Source organism: Ascaphus truei, chromosome 11 (genome assembly GCF_040206685.1).
Source record: "Ascaphus truei isolate aAscTru1 chromosome 11, aAscTru1.hap1, whole genome shotgun sequence".
NCBI lineage: Eukaryota > Metazoa > Chordata > Amphibia > Anura > Ascaphidae > Ascaphus > Ascaphus truei.
In genome coordinates this window covers 46,303,824-46,317,715 of record NC_134493.1, presented here as the reverse complement: position 1 = coordinate 46,317,715, position 13,892 = coordinate 46,303,824, and the positions used below count along the sequence as shown (strand labels likewise).

The 13,892-nt window shown below is 46.8% G+C and overlaps 1 protein-coding gene across 4 annotated transcripts in view; it reads left to right on the top strand.

Moving 5' to 3' along the window:
• VPS35L (VPS35 endosomal protein sorting factor like) overlaps positions 1-13,892 on the top strand; it is a 57,730-nt gene that overhangs the window by 21,384 nt on the left and 22,454 nt on the right. For all 4 annotated transcript variants that reach the window (XM_075566045.1, XM_075566042.1, XM_075566041.1 and 1 more), the window contains exons 17-25: positions 1,294-1,410; positions 3,591-3,644; positions 5,268-5,348; positions 6,547-6,609; positions 6,711-6,796; positions 8,142-8,222; positions 9,923-9,986; positions 12,234-12,332; positions 12,739-12,816. In XM_075566045.1, coding sequence (XP_075422160.1) covers positions 1,294-1,410; positions 3,591-3,644; positions 5,268-5,348; positions 6,547-6,609; positions 6,711-6,796; positions 8,142-8,222; positions 9,923-9,986; positions 12,234-12,332; positions 12,739-12,816 — 723 coding nt within the window. The remainder of the gene's footprint in view (positions 1-1,293; positions 1,411-3,590; positions 3,645-5,267; positions 5,349-6,546; positions 6,610-6,710; positions 6,797-8,141; positions 8,223-9,922; positions 9,987-12,233; positions 12,333-12,738; positions 12,817-13,892) is intronic.

Sequence of the window (13,892 nt, the reverse complement as noted above, 5' to 3'; positions counted from 1 at the left end):
GCTGACTGGCGCATGCGTGAGCTGCCGTTTGCCTATTGGGCGATATGTACTTACTCGCGAGTGTACTTAAAGTGAGTGTACTTAAAGCGGGGTATGCCTGTATATATATATATATATATTTTTTTTTTAAATTGAACTGAGCTAAGAGCTTTAATGTTAAAGGGAAGAAATAAGAGTAAATACATTAGTCAAAAATGTCAATGCGCAAATAAAAAATGGCGATTAGCACAGACTGCGGCGTTAAGAAATGTCATCCAAGCATTTTGTTTTAGTTGCTGTAGGTTGTAACTGTGTATATTTAGGCCTCTATTTCTGCCTCCTGCGGTAGTTATCACGAATGGCATAATTAAACGCTGTTGAACAGGTGTAATTAAGCCTGTGGGTTTGTACTGCAGGAAATGAACAATCGAGTGTGTTTGTAATGAGTAAAATTAGCAAACCTTTATTTCTCTTCACCTAAATATTTTATTGTTTATCCAAACGGCTTCTGCATCACCTTCATTGTAGCACAGTGGGGATTAGAGGGTGATCATGACACCATAGAAACCTAGTCCCCTATTTAATATGCTAGGAAAAGGTCTTCTCCCATTCTTTCGACGCTGAACTCTCCTCAAAGTATTAAATAAAGGGGGGGGGGGGGGGGGGATATTATATCCAGGTGTAACTAACACAATAGAAGACCCTCCAACTATCTGCAAATATAAATGGGTCCCGCTGTGGGTTCTCTGCTCCATGGTGCATGGAGCCACTTCCAAGTCGTTCCCGTAGACGTCCCAAATCCTGCACAGTTTCTCACACACAACCTGTGTTTAATAGGTACAGCTGATCTTACAGGACCCCAAAACATGAGGGGTACCTGCTATACAGGTGCAGTCGGAGGGTATGTAATGGGTAGGGACATCCCTGATCCGGCACGCTCAGATCTTCGTGGGGTCATTGCGGTCAGTCTCTTGGGAGTAGTATCGTGTTATGGGCAGTGTAATTGGGAATGACCATTGCAGTGTTTTGAGTCGTCGCTTCCTTTGCGGCGCTGCCCCCTACCCCTTTTGTCTACTGCAGCGGTAGCGAACTCCAGTCCTCAAGGGCCACCACCAACAGGCCATGTTTCCAGGATATCCCTGCTTCAGCACATGTGGCTGTCGTCATGCCTAAACCACTGGTTGAGCCACCTGTGCTGAAGCAGGGGTATCCTGGAAACCTGGCCTGTTGGTGGTGGCCCTTGACGACTGGAGTTGGCCGCCCCATATCTCCAGTCTTCAGCCGTGTGGTTTTCTCTCTCTGTTTCTGTCCCAGCATCTGCTGTTCCGCTCTCTGGGATTAAATCTGGCCTTGGCCGACCCTCCCGAGAACGACCGACTCCAGATCCTAAACGAAGCCTGGAAAGTGATCACCAAGTTGAAAAACCCACAGGTACTTTTACCCCTTTTGTTGGGCGAGGGAGAGGAGTCACCTGGTAGACACTGGAGCTTACAGGTGTCCCGTCTGTGGTTACTTTATGCCGTTCTGATCAGCCTGCGGCAGAGCTCTGCAGCTGGCGACCCACGGGGGGCCTGGACGTGGCCCCAGGACGTGGTCCCGGGACATGGCCCCGGACGCGCTGCTGCTGGTATTTTCATACTAGTTTCTTAGGCCGCGATTATAGTGCAGGAGACCGTGATGTCACATGCGCCAGCGAACATGCACTAGGCTGGAGGCGATCGGGAGGCGTGGCGGACGTGTCACGCAGCTGGTTTGCCCTCATTGGCTGAACCGCTCACATGACACGTCCGTCGCGCAAAAAAACCCCAAATTGATTTGTATTTTGACATTTTCACTATTGGCGGCCTCATTGAGGAACTTAGATTTGTGTTTGTGGCGCGGTTTCCCTGTGAGGCCGCTCCTAGTGTGTGCGAACGATGGCTAGTTTGGTATTTTCAAGCGACGGCCGCGTCACGTGAGCGGTTCAGCCAATCACGGCGAACCAGCCTCGTGACGCTTCCGCCACGCCTCCCCATCGCCTCCAGCTGAATTGACACATCGCTCGGGCGAGAGGTGCGGACGGGGCGATGAGCGCACACGCGCCAGCACACACTACAATCTCAGCCTTGGGCAGCAAAGAGCCGTTTTTCTCACTGACACTCACTTGTAAGGGCAGTTAATGTAACTATATATGGTACGCTGACTTTAAGTCTTTAAATGTATCTAAAATTATATTACAGTAAGATTGGGATCCTTCTACTCCTAAATGTTTTCTAATCTGGCCCCCCTGGAGGACTAGTTAAAGACCCCTGGTATACAGCTTCTTACTCACCTCACACATTATCAATGCCCAGGACAATATAGGACAAAGCTTGGCGTGTTGCCGTGTAAACCAGGGGTGTGCAATCTTTCCCTGCTTCCCTCCCCGCTCGTGCCACCCCTCCCTTACCGTTTCTCCGGCGTCAAATGATGCTGCGGGGTCACGTGACGTCACGTTTCCATGCCAACGTGATGTCACGTTTCCATGCCAACGTGATGTCACATGAGCGTTGCCATGGTGCTGCGTTGCTGAAGAGAAGGTAAGTGAAGTTGCAGAGGCCTCGCCTGATCCCCCGGCATTAATTGTAATGCATTGGGGGGGTGGGGCGGGGGAAGAGCGCAGGACCCCTGCAACTGCTGTGTTCCCCCCTTGAACAATCTTGCGCCCCCCCCTGTTTGCGCACACCTGGTGTAGACAATAAACTGGCATCACTAGACGCAAACCCCTGGTGCCTTCAGCTTCGCTCCAGAATGAATGTACGCTACCTGCGTGGGAGCTGTACATTGTTGTTTTCTTATCAGTAACTTGGTTACTCCTGGAGAGTACAAGGGGGGGGAGCATATGTCAGAGAGAGAGAAGCGCTAGAACAAGAGGTCCCGCTCTAACGCTGGAGGGCGGCAGCTCAGGGGGAATGTGAGGTAGTGCCTCTTCACAGAAAGCGTGGGGGATTCGTGGAACAGCCTCCCAGCGGAGGTGGTAGGGGCTAATACAGTAAGGGAATTTGAGCATGCTTGGGGTAGAGATACAGGTAAGGCTGCCTAAATAAAAGAGAGAGCCAGCGAGCAAATAGGGTCAGAGGTTTTACCGCAGATAGGAAAGCGGCAGACTCGAGAGCTACGTGGCTCTTATCTGCCGTCAGAGTCTACGTTTCTGTGTAACACATTTAATGTCACTTAAATTGACAAGTGATATATAAATATTGAAGCAGAATGTTCATTGGGAAATCCTTGCTACGTACTGGCAGACCCTCCCCCATCTACTCAAAGCGAATATGAAGTCGGGACACTCTCTTTTCCGTTTGCGCCCCCCAGTTTGCGCACCCCTGCTGTAACCCCCACCACTGTGAGAATCCAGCCTGGCACAAGCATTTCAGGTTGTGTTTCTTTCGGAAGGTAGCAAGTACGCGGATACTCGCCATAACTATCCACTGCGGTCTTCATTTCCATGTTTGAAGGGTTCGAGGGGAAAATGAACCTTTTGTTGTAGACTGCATGACGAGGCTTCTTTGTCACTGTCCCGAGGCTGTAAGAGCGCTGATCTTTCTCTAGGTGTCATGTAGCATCTTACTGACTGCTGTGCATATATTTTCTAGGACTACATTAGCTGCGCCGAGGTGTGGGTAGAATATACTTGCAGACACTTCACGGTATGTATTCAAATTCCTTTGTTGCTGGCAATAATTAACTGCTCCTTAGTTCCTTACTGATCGCTTCCTCTCAATGACAATTTTGGTATCAGGAATCTGAGTGTGTTCAGTCACATCGACATACGTTTAACCGCTTTATCACTGAGCGGTTTCAGTTTGCCTGGGGTGTGTGATTGTACCTCTGTGCTCATCCACATGGCACTGTAAGAGTTGGGTTAATCCATGACCATTGTTAATATACCATGACACACGCCTTGTGTCTCTGACCTACACAACAAACGACAGGGAGGCCCAATGCTACATCCAATATGACAAAAATGCACTGTAAAATACTTATATATTCTCTTGAAAAAGGGTCATTTAGTTTAACCCTTTGGCCAAAGCGTTTTAAGCTTGCGAGCCACGTCAAGGCAGACACCTGTTCGCAAGTCCTAACACTACCAGATCAAATACTAAGACAGTATATCTCTATTAGGATTAAAATTCTCATTCACCTCTATTAGGAGGGAGAAAGACCAGATTGGATCTGTATCCAGCAGAATGAAAGGGCCTACTAACTTGGGAAGTGGGGAGGGGCGGGCTTAAAACCTGGGAAGGAGGAGCCACCAACCTCCAACAGCTGAGAATAAGTGTGTCTCTGACCAATAGCAATATAACCAGTGAGGCGTCCGTCTTATTCCATGTCTCTGACCTATAGCAATATAACCAGTGAGGCTAATGTCTTTTCCATATGTCTGACCTATAGCAATATAACCAGTGAGGCGTCCGTCTTATTCCATGTGTCTGACCTATAGCAATATAACCAGTGAGGCTAATGTCTTATTCCATGTGTCTGACCTATAGCAATATAACCAGTGAGGCTAATGTCTTATTCCATGTGTCTGACCTATAGCAATATAACCAGTGAGGCTAATGTCTTATTCCATATGTCTGACCTATAGCAATATAACCAGTGAGGCGTCCGTCTTATTCCATGTGTCTGACCTATAGAAATATAACCAGTGAGGCTAATGTCTTATTCCATGTGTCTGACCTATAGCAATTTAACCAGTGAGGCGTCCGTCTTATTCCATGTCTCTGACCTATAGCAATATAACCAGTGAGGCTAATGTCTTATTCCATATGTCTGACCTATAGCAATATAACCAGTGAGGCGTCCGTCTTATTCCATGTGTCTGACCTATAGAAATATAACCAGTGAGGCTAATGTCTTATTCCATGTGTCTGACCTATAGCAATATAACCAGTGAGGCGTCCGTCTTATTCCATGTGTCTGACCTATAGCAATATAACCAGTGAGGCGTCCGTCTTATTCCATGTGTCTGACCTATAGCAATATAACCAGTGAGGCGTCCGTCTTATTCCATGTGTCTGACCTATAGCAATATAACCAGTGAGGCGTCCGTCTTATTCCATGTGTCTGACCTATAGCAATATAACCAGTGAGGCGTCCGTCTTATTCCATGTGTCTGACCTATAGCAATATAACCAGTGAGGCGTCCGTCTTATTCCATGTGTCTGACCTATAGCAATATAACCAGTGAGGCGTCCGTCTTATTCCATGTGTCTGACCTATAGCAATATAACCAGTGAGGCGTCCGTCTTATTCCATGTGTCCTGCAGAAGCGGGAATTGAACACTATTCTGGCTGATGTCATCAAACACATGACCCCTGATCGTGCCTTCGAGGACGCATATCCACAGGTAACTGCTGTGTAATCTAGGTGGGTCCTGTATCATGTCCTTAGTATCCCCCCCAAAAAAACCATCAGGACCTGTAGAACAGTTACTGTCAAAACTATGTGTATGTGTATAGAGAGAGCGCATTCCCATAGCGCAATAAAAGATTTAATGAAACAAGGGAATAGGGACAATGGGATCAAGCGCACTTGCAAGAATTAAAATACAAGCATATGTGAATATATCACCACCAACGATGTAGGGAAGTATCCCGCGAACTGCGTCCAACAGCCTCCAGCTCCAGACCCTCCCTCGTAGAGTCGGGGATATCCTGAAGTCACCGGAACACTTCACAAATGGCAGCAAACAAAGTAGCATGCGACCCGGCCAAGATCGCGTCGCAGAATGGAGACTCCATGTCCGGTGGCAGCAGCTTCCTTAGGCCTCGTTCAGGGTGGCAGAGACAGGAGGTGGAGGACGCGCGTCAGTCTGCTGGGCGATGTGTGCACATCATCCCCAGCAGACCTTTGCTAGCGTTGAGGAGGCGGGGCTGCAGACGTGAGGTTAGGGATCGGTGTTGCACTGTTCAAATCATTTTCAAGAATGATTTGATTGGCTGCCGAAGTACCAGTGGCGCTGCTGCAGCAGCTTGAAAAAACAACTTGAGTTGTTTATTGAAACTGTATCAGTGTCAGCTCCGTACTTTGGCGACAGGGTAGCTGCTACCCTGACAACCGATATTAACTTTAAATACTTTGTTTCGAACGCGTGCACGTCGCGAAGCAGACACCATGAACGAGGCCTTACGTGTTACGTCGCTAACAGCGACTTCTTCAGAGGATTGTATATATGTATATATATTTGATATATTCTTGAAGAAATCCAACTATTTAAAAAAAAATACATTTTAATTTACAGTATGTATATATAATTATTTATTTTTAATTTTTGTTTACATTTTTGGGGTACAAGAAAAAATAAGAAGGCTTGGGATAGGGGGAGCACAAGTAGCTTTATTTCCCAAATGGTATAACACGTTATGGTGGTTGGACACTTTTCCTCATTTGTTAACGTATTCACTATATAATCTCGCTGTTCTGCTCATCACATATAACCAAGGTTCTCAGACTGACAGGAAATCAGAGTATTTCTTTTGTATACAAAACAATCATTTCGGAACAATTTGCTTATTCCATGATTGACTTCAATTTTTGTATTGCAGCTGCAATCAGTAATTACAAAACTAATTGCACATTTCCAGGACTTCTCCGTCCTTTTCTCTGTGGTAAGTTGTGCAGCTTTTCTAGTTGACTTTGTACTTATTAAATAAAAACCTTGAATATTATTATTTTTTTTTGGTAATAAAATTGCATATCCGTGTTTTAGGAGAAATTCCTACCGTTTCTAGATATGTTCCAGAAAGAGAGTGTTAGAGTGGAGGTTTGCAAGTGCATTATGGCAGCTTTTATTCAGTAAGTATCTCTAACTATTGCAGTAACTATAATGATGGCTCCATAGCAAATCAAAGTTGGGCATCTTAAAGCCGCTATCCTGCTTTTATTTATTTTTTAGTGTTAAAGGATTGAAGCGGGGGGGGGGGGGGGGCGTTACTTTCAGCTCCGGGGACCCCCTGCTTCCAGAGATACTTGCCTCCGTAGGGGGCGCCGGCAGCAGCTCCGGGTGGGGTGTGTGGGGCTATCGATATGGCGGATTTAAAGCTCCTGTGTCACGCAGCCAATAGGGAGCCGCAAAGGATGACGTCACGGCTTCCTATTGGCCCGTGTGACTAAACCTGCAGAGCGGCTACCGGAACCCCCTGCGGAGGCGGGTATCTCAGGAAGCAGGGGGTTCCCGGAGCTGAAATTAATGGGGTTCATCCAGGAGACCCCCCCAACCCCTGCTTGCCCCCTATTACAAAAAAATCCACATTCTGCTGCTTTAAGAGGGATCTACTGCCCAGCATTAATTACTTTAGGAGACACAGTCCATGCAAAGTTTGGGTAAGGAGTTGAGCTCTCTCTCGTGACACATTTTGCAGACTTCTGTTGGCCTTTCTATGGCGAGTAGGAGCAATGTAAGAATCTGTCTGATGATAAGTTAGTGCAGGCGTGGTCATCTCCAGTCCTGAAGGGCCACCAGCAGGTCAGGTTTTCAGGATATCACTGCTTCAGCACAGGTGGCTCAATCAGTGGCTTAGCCGAAGACTGATCCACCTGTGCTGAAGCAGGTATATCCTGAAAACCTTACCTGTTGGTGGCCCTTCAGGACTGGAGCTGCCGCTCCCCCTGAGTTGGTTGGTCTACATCTTGATATTAAATGTTCTGTGTAGATCTGTGTTTTTAAGCTGCTAATCTTATGAACACTTCAGCATAGTTTTGTCTGGCTGCCTAAGGCCTGTAATATAGTGAGCCGCGTGCTACCGTGTGTGCGCGCGCATCAATGATATCTGCATGTGTGGGCCTGACGTTGATATAGTTGAGACACGCGCACAGCCGTGAGCGTTGGTGCGGCAGATCTGAGGAAAGACCTGAAATGTCTCTTTGCACTGTTGATGTGCCACGTGACACTGTGAGCCAATCACAGTGCGGTCGAACGCTGTGACATCAAGGCCACACCCCCTAGCCGCGCGCAACGCCATGCGCACCAGCGGTTAGTATAAAACCAGCAAGTGTTGAGTAGCTATGTACAAGTTAAACTACAGTCTCAACATATCCCCTCCGCCAAAGAGCTTACAATCTGCTGCTGGTACATGAGACACAGATGGGTTTGTGACACAGCCGGAGTTTTCTGTTCTACTGATTGTGCTTATTTCACTAGGCATCAACAAGAAGTGACCAAGGATCCCGTCATACTGAACGCTCTCCTGCACGTGTGTAAGACCATGCATGATTCTGTGAAGTAAGAGCCACTTCTTACATATTGTATTATCTGTAACTGGGCCATTGGGATACTTAAACCACTAAGGGCCTTATTCTGTATAGTCCGACGTGGCCGTGCGGGCTGTTTTCATCTGAAATTGTCCCGGACGGACGCTACGGACTAAATAGAATAAGGCCCCAAACTAGGTGCAGATACCGCTCAGGAAGCCAGCCTGCCCTATCCTTTCCTTTCTTCTTGAGAGCATCCTCTTGGTAGCCAGGTATAGGGTGGATGGGCTGGCGCTAGGCTGCTGTGCTAGGTCTAATATTTCAGTGTATTTTCTAATTAAAATTATCATTTATTTTTAGTGCTAACATATTCTGCAGTGCGGTATAATGGGGGGGGGGGGAGGCAGTGTTACATTAACAGAATAAATAAAAATTAATGCAACCCAATATACCCCGGGCCAGCGTTTGGGGGAGCCCGGTGCCGTGGGAGTATGGCGGGACCTCTTATCCGGAGCCGCCATCTCCTCCTGCTACGTTGCTTAGTCATGGCGATGCGGCGTCCTGTGATGGAGATGCCGGCACTTGTCGACGTCCTGCGCTCTCCCCCGGCAATCACTGTTTTAAACGGTTTGTGGGGATAAGCGCGGGACTACGTGCAGTCACACGGGTGGGGATTCGCCATCAAGCCGGCCCTGTGTGTGAGCCCCGCTCGCGAGAGATTACAATCCAGAAGGAATAAACAAAAAGTATACGTGGCTGCTGGTTAGGAAAGAGTATACCTCCTGGGTGAGGTTTGGGGGTGTCACATTCCATTAGAGATGAGTTTTTAGGGAGCGTTTAAGATTTTGGGAGAGTCTGATGGTGCGTGGCTGGAAATTCCAGACTTGGGGTGCCGTCCAGGCGAAGTCTCGCAGGCGGGAGTGAGAGGAGGGGAGGCGTGTTGGGATAATGGGGGCTCCGTTAGGAGAGTATTTGGAGATGGAGGTTGAGATGTAAGGGGGGCAGCATTGTTGAGAGCTTCTGTAAGGGGTATGGGGAACCAGTGAGGTTATTTGCTTAGTGGAGCAACAGTTGAAGCAGTATGGGGGGGGGGGGGGTGTATGTATGGTAAAGGCATGCAGCTGGAAAGTCAGTGATGTACGCGGGCCTGGACAGCTTGGATGTGAACCCAAGCCACGAATCCTGACCAAGTGCTTAATCCACACTGATACAGTTGACATTGTAATTGGGCAGTGGTGGCTCTGGATATGAACAAACTAGTAATGACCTAATGCAGTCCCATACTTCCCATGCCTCTCTGCCATTTAAATGCTAAGGCTGGGGTGGCCAACTCCAGTCCTCAAGGGCCCCCAACAGGTTAGGGTTTAAGGCTATCCCTGCTTCAGCACAGGACTGAGCCACTGATTGAGCCACCTGTGCTGAAGCAGGGATAGCCTTATAACCTGATTTGTTGGTGGCCCGTGTCCAATACAGCCCCCAGTTGATTACATCCACATTTCACTGGTTGCACTTTGTAAACAAGTTCGAAACAACGACACATCCCTACAGTATAACATGCGAGTCCCTGGCGCGCGCTTGATTTTGTTTATGCCTCGAGCACCGTTTTGACGTGAAAGGTCCCGTACAGATCTTGGGCTGAGCTTCTCACGTACACGTTTGACCTGCAGCACAAAGCGCCTGCATTTCCCAGGCGCGGTTGATGTAACCGTAGGCGTTTGTTTGTTCATACAGTGCGCTGACTCTTGAAGATGAAAAGCGAACGTTGTCCCATCTCATCAACGGCTTCATACAAATGGTGAGCGCTTTCACACGCCATTTTATCTCGGCATTTAGAGCCACATTCGCTAAGCAGTGCTAGGGTATAAGGAGGCATAAGGTGTCCTACGGCATAGGATGCCACTCTGCCAATGCGGCAAATTACTGCGCACTGTGTGTTCAATCACTGCAGTTTTGTTACCCAAAAATTGGTGTTAATAACATGATCTGCCACCAAAAATGTTGTACTATGGTTCCTCCCCATTATAAATATTATTATTCCCTGTATTGGTAATATTTATTACTTTTTTTTTTTTTAAATAACAGCTAATCTTAAAAACCAGTGTAAAAACCTCCATATGATATCTATTTAAATTAATTTAATTCAGGAAGTCATTTGATATTCTTTTAGTTTAAAATAATAATAATAAATATATATTGCAGTAAACGAAAATCCCGCGTGTGAGCGCAGTCACACGTCTCTGACAGGTCTGCAGCCCTGCCTGTCCCCATTATCTCTTAGCATACAATGCTTCCACCCACTGCAGCCAGGGATTCTGGGTAATTATATGCAAATGAACCCTCACACAGTGTCACCTATTGCTTCACATCCGTTGTAGCATGGAAGACTTATGCCCGCCGTATTACACAGATTTTCAACACATCCTGGTTTAAAGAAGTGCAGAGCCTGTAAACCTACTCAGAGACAGCTCTTTCGACCTTTTGGGTCTCATCCGTGTGATGTTGGTTATACTGCTTTGCTACGTACTGTACAGGCAGTCCTCGGTTATCCGACACAATGCGTTACTCAAAATGGCGTTGGATAGCGAATCGTTGTAAAGCGAAACACGTTTTCCCATAGGAACACTGTTTAAATTAAAGGTTCCGTTCCTGAAGGCATTTTTAATGCTAAAATACACAAAATATTTTACTCAAGCAATAAGATATGCAGCATACACATAAATTATATAGTGCATATACTGTATTATATATATATATATATATATATATATATAATATTACATAATATATAATATAATAATATAATGTATAATATATATATTATATACACATAAATAACTTTGCAAAGCGTTGTAAGAGCGTTGGATAAGCCGTTTTGGCGGTGTAAAAATGAACATAGGTATGCATTGCATAGCGTTGGATAAGCCTGTACTGTGCAGAACTAGTGAGCTCTGGTTGTAGTTCAGCAGTTTACCAGCAGATGGTGCTGTAACGCCATATAAAACCCATATCCATGTTTGCTGACCCTAACACCGGCGGTCCCGTTATTGCGGTGCATGGGATGTCGGTGTATCCCTTTCGCATGTTTGCTGTTCTTTTTGTCCTGCTGGGCTTTGTTGCACTGGTCATTACCGTGGGAAAACAAAAACTAATGTAACGGAGCATTGTTTTATGGAGACTTACACGGTATCCCAGCTCAGGCCCCCAACAGTGATTGGCTTAACCCTTTAGGCCAGGGGTGGCCAACTTCAGTCCTCAAGGGCCACCAAAAGGCCAGGTATTGGGGCTATCCCTGCTTCAGCACTGACTGAGCCACCTGTGCTGAAGCAGGGATATCCCCACTAGGGCTGTTAGTGGCCCTTGAGGACTGGAGTTGGCCACCCCTGCCTTAGGCCATCAGAGGGGTCCGGCAACACCATGCCAAGCAATGCATTGCTGGTCCCTCGGGCAGTGAAGCGGTTAAAGGTGCAATTCCATCCAGGACCAAATTGAACCAACCGTGATAAAGGTGACAACGATATGACTGGTGCCTTCTACAAGTGCGTGCGCTGTATGGTGTCTTCCAGCATCCAAAGGTGTTTTCTCATATAGCACCACTTAGTCAATATGGGCCATTGTCTCTTGATGGTAAATACAGCAGTTCTTCCCCGTGCAGGGCTGACCGCCAGACCCGCTCCGGGCAGGGCTGACCGCCAGACCCGCTCCGGGCAGGGCTGACCGCCAGACCCGCTCCGGGCAGGGCTGACCGCCAGACCCGCTCCGGGCAGGGCTGACCGCCAGACCCGCTCCGGGCAGGACTGACCGCCAGACCCGCTCCGTGCAGGGCTGACCGCCAGACCCGCTCCGTGCAGGGCTGACCGCCAGACCCGCTCTGTGCAGGGCTGACCGCCAGACCCGCTCCTTGTAGGGCTGACCTCCAGACCCGCTCCTTGCAGGGCTGACCGCCAGACCCTCTCCGTGCAGGGCTGACCGCCATACCTGCTCCGTGCAGGGCTGACCCCAGACCCGCCATTCTAAAGGCTTTCTCCCCTGTTCTTGACCCCAGGTTTCTTTTGGACGGGACTTTGAGCAACAACTGAGTTTTTACGTGGAAGCCAGGTCCATGTTTTGCAATCTGGATCCAGTTCTGGTTCAGTTAATTCATGTGAGTAACCACTTTTATTAGGAGGTATTTGTCCATGCTATCCCCCTTTTTATTCTATGTATATCAATGTAGCTACAGGATCAAAGAGGTGTTTGTATGAAAACTGCATTGTGTACAAGGACCATTATTTGAACCAAAAACTACTTCTGCAAGAAATGTGTGATCCGAGTCTCATGCCTGCGTATAATGTATTTGCTTATGTCATATATGTGATTAACAATAATGCAATAATAAACATGTTTTCATTGTAACCAAGTAAAGACTATTGCTGATCTCAACCAGGTTTGACCTCTAATCTCTGGGATAATAGGTCTACATTAGAGCTGTTTAGTAGAAATGTGTAAGGTAACGATGTTACAGTGAGCGCTTTCATTCTCCCGTGGTCGCCACCCTGTTCCATCTTTAGAGCGTGAACCGTTTAGCCATGGAGACGAGGACGGTGATGAAAGGAAATCATTCCAGGAAGACGGCCTCATTTGTCAGGGTAGGTGTGACCTCCCGGGATGCTCTTTGGCATGGTGTCTCCACCTGCGTGGATCTGACACGTGTGTAGTTCATCATGACAACATTCAGATGGTTTTCACCACTCATCTTCATATAATTTCTTCTGATCCCCAACCTGAATCTTCTTACAATTAGGTGTTTCAGTTCTTACAATTAGGCGTCACGGGTTACTGTTCTTACAATTAGGTGTTTCGTGTTACAATTAGGTGTTACAATTAGGTGTTACGTGTTACAATTAGGTGTTACAATTAGGTGTTACGTGTTACAATTAGGTGTTACGTGTTACAATTAGGTGTTACGTGTTACAATTAGGTGTTACGTGTTACAATTAGGTGTTACGTGTTACAATTAGGTGTTACGTGTTACAATTAGGCGTTACGTGTTACAGTTCTTACAATTAGGTGTTACGTGTTTCAGTTCTTACAATTAGGTGTTACGTGTTTCAGTTCTTACAATTAGGTGTTACGTGTTACAGTTCTTACAATTAGGTGTTACGTGTTACAGTTCTTACAATTAGGTGTTACAATTAGGCGTCACGGGTTACTGTTCTTACAATTAGGTGTTACGTGTTACAGTTTTTACAATTAGGCGTCACGGGTTACTGTTCTTACAATTAGGCGTTGGTTGACGCTGAGTAGTGCCATATTTTGTGTGATTCTGAGGAATATTCTGCTGAAAGGCTCGATCACCGTACACTATTTTCAGATAAAGTATAAGGTTAATGAGACCTTGTCACTGGTAAGAAATTGCATATGCTCCTGGGGTGTAATAGCAAGGTTTGTGTTTTGCGGAGTATAGTATCATTATTAAATCCCTTCAGAATTTTATTGTATGTCTTTATTTATATAGCGCAATTAATGTACACAGCGCTTCACAGCAGTAATACATGTGGTAATCATATAAATAACAGATAATATAAATAACAGGTCATGGGAATAAGCGCTTCAGATATAAAAGTAACATTAAGGAAGAGGAGTCCCTGCCCCGAGGAGCTTACAGTCTTCAGTACTTTGTAGACGTACAGCGCACACGGAGTAGGGTGGCACCCCGGGGGCC